Genomic DNA, 9825 nt, shown 5'->3' with positions numbered 1-9825 from the left:
TTTAGTAAAAAAATACTTCTAGTCCTTCTTACAGTATCAATCACTTCTTCATTGTTCCTTATAATTCTACTCATATCTTCATTTATACTATTTTTATTGTCATTATTCTTTTTCTTCTTCTTGCTGTATCTTCTTCTTCTTCTTCTTCTTCTTGCTGTCTTCTTCTTCTACTTCTTCTTGCTGTCTTCTTCTGCTTCTTCTTCTTCTAGTTGCCTCCTCCATCTTCTTCTTTTTGTGATCTTCTTCTTCTGCATTTCCTTCTGCTTCTCCATTTTCTTCTTGATGTCTTCTTCTTTCTGTTCTCTTCTTCTCTCTCCACCTTCTCTCCTACACCTCTCTCTCTATATCTCCTACATCTCTTCTATTATTCTCCTTCCTATCCTTATCCAATCTACCAATCTTCCCTCTCACAATGAGATTTATTAAAGAAAATCGGTAGATAATGTGTAATTATGTCTCTCCAATTTACTCTCCATCTCTAATCGCTCATCTAGTCTTACGTTGAATAATTTTCGGTTATTACAGCGTAGGCCCTTTTTCAATAGTAGGTATTTTTCTGTCATGTTTTGCAATAATTTTGTTCCTGGGTAATAATTGTTGCCTATATTGAGCGTGCGTTTTCTGCTTCCGCTATAGAGCTCTATGTACCGCGTATTTGAAGATTTTATGATGAAATAAATCGTTACCAAATTTCGTTATCGTTCCAATATTACCAACTTATTATACATCTTATTATCTCACCTACTTCTTAGTTTTTACAGGTGGGAGTAGCAGAAGTCCTCGGAGTGATTTATACAATTCAATTAGGATTTTCATTTCATGATAATTGTTCTTGGTTTTTATTATTTGATGCATTTTAAATAATATCAACAACATTTCCATTTCTTGTACAGTATGCATTCACCTAATATGGCTAAAGGCAATACCTACTATTACTTCAGGCCCTACAACTGATCTCTAATAAGCTATGACGTCATCACATGTAGATCATCGATGATCTACTGGCGGTAAGCAAGCGAAATAAGAGCGCTGATGCTTGTTATCACATCTGATATGGTAATCAACAAAATTGGAATTACAAATTCAATTTTCACGGTGTTTCATTTCAATGAATTTGGTTTGTTTATCATTCTTCTAATATTTGTTTGTGAAAAGTAATAATGAATTTGGGGTTTTAAATCATTGGGATACTGCTGTGTACCTAATTGTTGCGGGAATTCTAACAAGATTCCAAAAGTTTCCGTACAGTTTTAAAGTTTAAAACGGTTTTTATACTTTTTCGAAAGATGATACTTTGAAACGAAAATGGATACGAGCGATAAGAAGAAAGAACTTTAATTCTACAAAACAACGGTTTACATGAAGTGTAGAAGAACAGTGTAAATAAAGTGTGAGTGGAAAATTTAATTAAAGTGTGAAAGAACAGTGTAGGTAAATAAAATGTGAAATAACAGTGTAATTAGAGTGTGGAAGAACAGTGTGAATAAAGTGTGTGAAAGAACTTTTGAATTAATAAATTAAAAAGTAAATGCAAAGTGTTGGAACTGCCCATAACATCATAATATTAAAGGTTTCACCTAACTGAAAAACATCTCCTGATGGGTTTCTTTGTACTACAGATTAATTGTGATCAGTTTGTGGGAGCCTCTTTCCTAAAAAGAGTTAGGAAATTTGGTTTATCTTTGATTTACCTCTCCTTCGACTCTGATACAGGCTATTATTAAGTATTTTTGGTTGAGATGAATCTATCAATAGCTCTATCACTGACTCGAGTAGGCCTATGTCTATCAATCTGAAAATATGGATAAATTATTGCATTTGTGGAATAAAGTGTTTTTATTTCAATAAAATTTCTATTTATTAAAATACAAGTGTCTTTGATTTGAAATTTAGATAGTATTCCATCCAATAAAAATCGATACAGTAACAAAAGTTACATTGATAAGCTAGTAGAAACTACTATGATCTAGGAAGAATCAATCTACATGTTATGACGTCATTAATTAGTTGTGGGGCCTGAAGTAATAGTAGGTATTGCTAAAGGTGGGTTTTCAAAAGTCAACAAACTAATGGCAAGCGATAATTTTTCTTTTACAGGATTAGATTGAAATTTTACAAAAAAACTCTTCCATTCATAATACTTTCTTTTCCTCTATTTAATACATCATCAATCGTATATGATTCAATTATAATTGTTTTTTAAGAAGTTATTAAAGTGGGAAATAGTCTAAATAAAAAGCTGTAATCAGTTTTGATAGTGTACATACATTATATTCTCGAAGAATAATAGCTTATTGAATACACTATAGTAGATATCTTCAATTTCAATTTTTGAACAAATTTTGAATTGAAACTATAGAAATTCTATAGAAAGAAATTTCTGTCAATCTTCATAATACGGTAATTATTTTCCTTTTTCATATTCTCTTCTTCAGTGAATTAAGCATACTATAATAAGAATAGGCTGCTTTCATTACCTGGAATAGAAAAATCGAATAATTTTAATAATAATTGAATAATCATAAAATAATTAACATATGAATTGAACATGTAACATCTAATCAGATAAAACAGAACATGTAACATCTACGGTACCATGTAACATGTAACTGTAACAGTATGAACCAAGGTACCTAGAATGCATTCTGAGTACATTGGTATGAACTATTCTTTCCTATGTCTTGGTCAATTTCCTGAAGCATTAAAAACGGAATTTCAATTTTTGAACAAATTTTGAATTGAAACTATAGAAATTCTATAGAAAGAAATTTCTGTCAATCTTCATAATAAGGTAATTATTTTCCTTTTTCATATTCTCTTCTTCAGTGAATTAAGCATACTATAATAAGAATAGGCTGCTTTCATTACCTGGAATAGAAAAATCGAATAATTTTAATAATAATTGAATAATCAATAATCATAACATAATTTACATATAAATTGAACAGGTAACATCTAAAACAGATAAAACAGAACATGTTACATCTACCATGTAACATGTAATAAAAACCAAGGTACCTATAGAATGCATTCTGGGTACATTGGTATGAACTATTCTTTCCTATGTCTTGGTCAATTTCCTGAAGCATTAAAAACGTTGATAACAATCCCACAGCCACAGGATATTACAATATCATTAAACATGAGTATAAATCCATTGAACAGCTATTAGTGGTAATAGTAGGAAAATATGAGATGTCTCGATGAAAACAATGATTGATAGATATTATAGCCTACTGATGAGGTTATTATATCATAATATTTTAGTTCATCCCTCCCAATTACAATTTTTTTGAGACTAATATTATCTACTGATATTCAAAATTTTATCGAGCTCAGAATGAAATTGCAGTAGCCTATCTCCATTGCAATAACAATACAGAAATCGAACTATGATAGAATGAATAGGTATTGTAAAGAATTTCCTGCTGCATTACCTATATTTTATTCGATCTCTATGAAATAAGATGCAATAAATAGATTTGATCTCTTCTAAAATACAAACAAACAATGACATCAATGAAATGTACATCATCTTTAAAATACAGTATATAATTTACTGCAGATATAGAGGAGATTTTTTTAAAATTAACCTACTCAACTATGATAAACTCATTTACTATAAAGAGTAGGTGTTATTAGCATTGATAAATTTTGGGTGGGGGTGCAAATACATTGGGTAAGTGAGCTTATATATTGTTTGGAATCATGTTCTTGTATAATATCTTCCAAGTTGAGATATAATATCTTAAATATCAACGTTTCTTCAGTAATTTTAATGTCGAATGATTTCTTCAGCTAGCATGTAATATTGATGAATAATTTAAATAGAACAATTATTGTAAGAGAATGCTTGTTAATCTAAATTAATCCAATCAATTTTTCAGTTACCGGAAAGTTCTGGATTATTAAGTTAATCGATAAATTTTGATTGTATTGAAATATTCTCACCATAGAAAATGTTCTCAAATTCAGAACATAGAATCCGAATGGCTTTATTTCCAGTTCTTTAGCGATGCGAATCATGATTATCAACATTGACGATTTGAACCATTTCGGCTTGTCAATGAAATTGCTTTCCCAAAGTGTTGTTCGAAATTTTTCACCCTGTACAAAAAATCAAGTATCTCCATCATTATCTAGAAATATGCCATACTATTTGGACTTGTTGGATTAGATTTGGGGTAATAATTCTATTACTATAAGAATACAATCTACTGTTCTTACTCTCCAAAATTATATTTTTAAAATATTATTTTTAATATATTATTTCAAATTATACCTCCCAATCTATAGCTTCTGGACCAAATTAACTGTGACTCGTTCTAATTAAAACTAGATCCTATGATGGTTTGATCACATATATTTTATTGGTTTTTAACTGTCTCTGCGGAGACAAGAAACATTTCTATTAAACTTCTTGATTGAATTTTATCGAAACTGTGAAGAAATATGAATAATCTTACCTCATTCAACAATTGTTGAGCGTAAAAACAATAGAGAAATAACATGCCTGCCAGAGGTATAACGATCACAAAATTCTCCAATTTTAGAACCAAGTCGTCCATCTGTTGAAATAATTAATAATTTCGATAGATTATGATATTATTGATAAAAATTATGGATTATCTATGATGAATTGAAGTAGTCTTCATTCCATCTGAGAAATATTAATCAAATCAAATCTAATCCTTTTTTTGACAGAACACAATACAACGTGAAATAATCTACTATCGCTGAGTTACTTTAAATACATGGAAAAGATATATATTTAGTTGAGTTGATTTCTGCCACAATAAGAATGAATAAATTACTTCATTAATCTTATTTCATGCTATTCAAATCGATCTCAATTCTTAGATGAGAAGTTTCAGTCGAATTATGATATGTTTCAATTATCATTCGATTCAATGGAATTCAATGAAATGGAGCATTGAATACTTGCTTTCACACACGTTTTTATAAAAATAGTGCACTTCGAGAAAATTTCCACTGGAATTCAGAATTCTTTATTAATTGGAAAACTGAAAACATTTCTATCAAACGTGGAAACATTCCAGAAGCACCATAAAGTCAACATCCATGTCAGCTCCTATACTTCATAAAATAGTTTTTTCACAAGAAAATCTAATACCTAATATATTATAATAATAATATACCCGTGGGTCTGCGGGGGTAGCGTGTGGTTGGCACTTGAAACTGGTCTGGTGGGCTGTGTGAATGATTTACTATTGTTTCTTGCATTACATAGTTGATTTTTTAGTCTAAATGAAGATTGACTGTTTTGTTCCAACTATGATTCTATTTTGTAGCGATATTATTTAATGTATATTTATCCATATACAGTACTAAGCTACACTGTATTATTTATTCAAATGCATTTGCAATGTCGAGGCTGAGTGGTAGAGAGGACTTAAAACTCCGCCTAATAGAATTTTTTCATTCCAATAATATTTTGTAACTAATTATGTTCTAACTCAATATGTTCTATCAGAAATTTTTGTATTACCTTTGCTGAAGAGTAGAGGCACACACATATTTGAAAGCAAATTGTATTATTCAAAATTGTATACATCATTTCGAAATCCTTATTCATACTACTTGCCCTGCTGTAACAATATAAATAATGAATACAAAATTATATAGTAATATAAATTTTCTTTACAGTATTTGATTCCTATTGCCTTACTTATAAGGCAATTCATTGCCTCAAATTTATACTCATTCATTGAATGAGTCGATTTTTAAACATTTCATACATTATTATTCATAGTAAATTGTAACCAATGTTATTGAAATAGATTCATTTATTGTATAAAACACTATAATCATAATAAAATCATGACCATGGAGAAAAAACTAGGCTGAGCCACTACCTCCGTTTACAAAGGTAGTGGCTGAGCCTGTACCATTTCTCTCCCAAATTTTGATAAATTAAAATTAAATTTTGAAACTGATACTAACATCAACTATTGCCTAAACTATTAAATTCCATAGAAAATTATCACCTAACTGAATTCTAAATAAATATTTTCCTTGTTTGATGATTGTCATTATAACTAGTCTCAGAGTCTACTGTAGTCATTAACTTTTATTCTACTATAAATCTTACTCTATGAAAAACTATAATCCATTGATGAGCCAATTAATTCTGAGACAAAATTGAAAGAAAATTATATCTTTTCAAATCAATATGAAATAAGAATTATTATAATTTTTAGAAATTAGGTAATGTATAAAAGTATAGCTATGTATGTATAGTATAAGTATGTATAGTATAATGTATATATAGTATAATGTATGTATAGTATAATTAGGTAATGTATAAAAATTAGGTATATCGAATAAGTATGAAAATTTGAAGAAGTATAGCCTACAATAATATTGAATATGAAATCACAATATTATCACACATTAAAAATCGACGATTCTTCAATACAGAATCACAATTTTTTATAAAGTAACTCATTTTCTCATGAGACCCACAATATCTCTTTTAATACAGTCAATCCTCTCTTAGAATGAACACTCATTATCGAGATAAATGAAATCTTCAATTAGTTACGGTAACTAAAATCAAGGAGAAACCAGCCAATCAATACATAAATAATAATCCGCAATTTCAATCTCGAATTCTCTTACCTGCAAATAATATCATGGAACCTTATCACTCCAACAATACCAGCTCTCAATGAAGATAGATCATACTCAGAACTATCATTTTCCGAATATTTTAAACACATGTTGCAATCCTCACCCAACCGATTACCATACTCGCAATGAACATCACTTGTATTATTCTCGATATTATCTCCATCCCATTCTTGTACAGTGAGACACAAAAACTTCAGATCATAAATTGTAATTTTGAGAGCCATAAAACCAGACGTGAGACCACAGTACATGTATCCAGCAAAAAGATAGAGGTAGATAACTTGCAGAATGTAGAGTGAGAAATAAGTGTAAGTGGTGGTGTACTGATCAGGGTACCAGAAGCTGATCGGTAGAGCGAACCCTGTCACATCTACTCGGGAACCTGTCGATTTTTGCAAATACATTTTAAAGATGGCGGCGATAAAAGGTGCCACAGATAAAGTTCCCAGAGTGGATACCACAACAGTAGATGTCAAATTGTTAACATGGTGGAGTTCGGCATTCATTTGGTTTTGAAGTGATTTTCTTGCCGGAGTTGGTTTGAAGCTTAGACCGGTGTGTCCTTGATTTTCAACGTATGAGATCAATCTGAGAACAGAAATTCAAGATTGTGAAGTAATTTCTGAGTTGAATCTTGTAAATGGAGTGAAATAAGTATTATTTTTCAAAAACCTATAGATACCGCAAGATTTAATAAAATAATGAAATATATTTCAATAATAATTATTATTATCTATCCAAATTTGGGAAAGGAACAGTTTTGGGCTTTTAGCCTGTTGTCCCTTTCCCAATCATTCATAGTTGAGAATGATATTGTATGTATCAATGTAAGTTATATAGCTAATTACTTATATAGTCAGCACTCCTCATTCCATTATTGTTGATGTAGCATAGTTGTAGTGGAAGGTAACATTGTATTTAGTAGTCAGTTCCAAGCTAGCGGACATAGCGGACGGAGCTCTATCGCGAGATATAAAATTATTGTAATATGTGGTTAACAAATAAATTCATTTTTTAAAAAGACTATTTGATTAATTGCAATCTTAACTGGCGCAGTCGGTAGGACACTTCAAAAACGAGAATTTGGTTTTTCGGTTTTAACCGTTAATGAAGTGTTCATGAACTTACGAAAAAGTTGTATCAGTCACCTAACATCGGGACTTAAATAAGTGAACAATCATCAAAATAACTTCGTAACAAATTGAATAAGTTGGTGAACTATTATATTATTAAAATTCGTGAGTGTTAATTGCAAAATTATATTCTTACTCAGTCACCTAATATCGGGACAAGTGTGAAAAATTATAAAATAAGTGAACAGTATAGTAAAGTGTTAACAATACCGTATTTCATCTACAAATTGAATCAAGAAAAAGCAACAGACTTTCAATATCAGGACAACCAAGGACCTTCATCATCTAAGGACTACTACGGACTTCAACTTCTAAGGACTACAACGGACTTCAACTTCTAAGGACTACCACGGACTTCAACTTCTAAAGACTACTACGGACTTCAACTTCTAAGGACTTCCACCTTTGAAGACTTTCAACCCGGGACTGTGACAAGATGAACTCGATTTTAGTATTGTGAGTAACAAACTTTTGTGATTTACAAACTTGGATAATATTAATTTTACTTACTATTTTCGTATTTCTTTTTCTTGTAATTTTATCTATAACTAAGAACCATGAATTCCAACAATGATAAAGCAACCAATCCCCAAACTGTACCTACCCTTAAGAAAGAATTCTTGGACATGATCCCTGATTATTCAGGAGAGCCTACTATGCTAAATCGTTTTATTTCAATTTGTGACAAACTTGTAGCGAAATTTTACGTAACTGCCAATCCAGATGATTTCCAAAACGAATACTTGTATTCTACTATTCTTGCTCGTATTAAAAGCCCAGCTCTTGACATTGTTACTAGTTCTAACACTTATGCATGGCCTGACGTAAGAAAAGTTTTGATCAATAGTTACATGGACAAGAGAGATTGCTTCACTCTCAATCTTGAAATGGCTGAACTAAAACAAGAATCAGGTGAATCACCCTTTTCATTCTATGAACGAATCCAAAAACTTCTGAATTTACAGATTTCGTATTTCCGAAACAAACAACCTACAATATCAGAAGTCATGTGTCAGTATGTAAATGGATTAGCACTTAGAGTATTGCTAAGAGGATTAAGAGAGCCTCTCGGGTCTCTCATGAGAACCAAAAATCCCAGTTCGTTGGACAGTGCTCTTAACATGCTATCCAACGACTTCCAGTTCAAATTTGGTTTCTTTCAAGACCACCCTAATTTGAAAAAGTCTAACACTCAAATCCAACACAAAAGTAATCCCAGCTATCAAATGCAAAACTATCCTCAGAGACAACAGTTCTATCACACTCAAAATCAGAAAGGTCAGTTCTTTCAAAACAAAAATCAACACTTCCAAAATCAACACATGAACAGACCTCAACAACATTTTCAAAACAATCAACCCAAACCACAGTATTTCAACACAAATCAGCCAAGAGCTCAAAATCCAAACTACAACCAACCAAGACCCCAAAATTCGTATCAACCAACGCCAATGAGCATTTCCTCAATCAACAATCGTCCCCAAAAAAGACCAAGACTGTTTCAAATGACAGGTCGACCAATTGACGAATTGCAAAATGATGAGTTTGATAATAATTTCGGAGAAAACGCTCATAAAGAATTATCAGACGAATTCAAACAGCTCTCCGTTGAAAACGAAAATGAAACGTATTTCCAGCCAGCCGAACAAACCGAATCAGAGTGTTTTTTAGAGGATACGAGCCTCGAAAGAGATTTTCAATTATGAACTTACAAGATGACAAGAATGAACTTCCCTACTTCATTGATCCTAAAACAAGATTTAGAGTTCTAATCGACACAGGAAGCACTAGGTCATTCGTGAAGAACTTCATAGGTATGGAATGTTACAAAGAAAACTTGATAAAAGACCCGTTTGAAGTAGCAACAGCGCATGGTATTTCACAAGAGAAATACAGTACAAAGATTTCTTTATTAGGAAAATCGAAACACACGTTCTATCTTTTTGATTTTCATAAAAACTTTGACCTTCTTCTCGGACTTGACAATATGAAAAAACTTAAAATAAATTTGGATTTCATTAATGACAGTATTGATTTC

The 9825-nt window shown here is 31.1% G+C and overlaps 1 protein-coding gene across 4 annotated transcripts in view; it reads right to left on the bottom strand.

Moving 5' to 3' along the window:
• Positions 1-2715: 2715 nt before the first annotated feature.
• LOC111049996 overlaps positions 2716-9825 on the bottom strand; it is a 30312-nt gene continuing 23202 nt past the window's right edge. Inside the window, exons 6-10 of one of the 4 annotated variants that reach the window (XM_039440025.1) lie at positions 6643-7036; positions 5510-5609; positions 4467-4568; positions 3952-4107; positions 2716-2868 (exon numbers count right to left, since the gene is read on the bottom strand). In XM_039440025.1, coding sequence (XP_039295959.1) covers positions 2809-2868; positions 3952-4107; positions 4467-4568; positions 5510-5609; positions 6643-7036 — 812 coding nt within the window. In that variant the 3' untranslated portion in view covers positions 2716-2808. The remainder of the gene's footprint in view (positions 2869-3951; positions 4108-4466; positions 4569-5509; positions 5610-6642; positions 7037-9825) is intronic. The other 3 variants (XM_039440028.1, XM_039440027.1, XM_039440029.1) reach the window with 3 other exon arrangements.

Source organism: Nilaparvata lugens, chromosome 13 (assembly GCF_014356525.2).
Source record: "Nilaparvata lugens isolate BPH chromosome 13, ASM1435652v1, whole genome shotgun sequence".
Lineage (NCBI taxonomy): Eukaryota > Metazoa > Arthropoda > Insecta > Hemiptera > Delphacidae > Nilaparvata > Nilaparvata lugens.
Note: the sequence above shows the minus strand (reverse complement) of the source record. Positions and strands in the feature narration are given on the sequence as shown.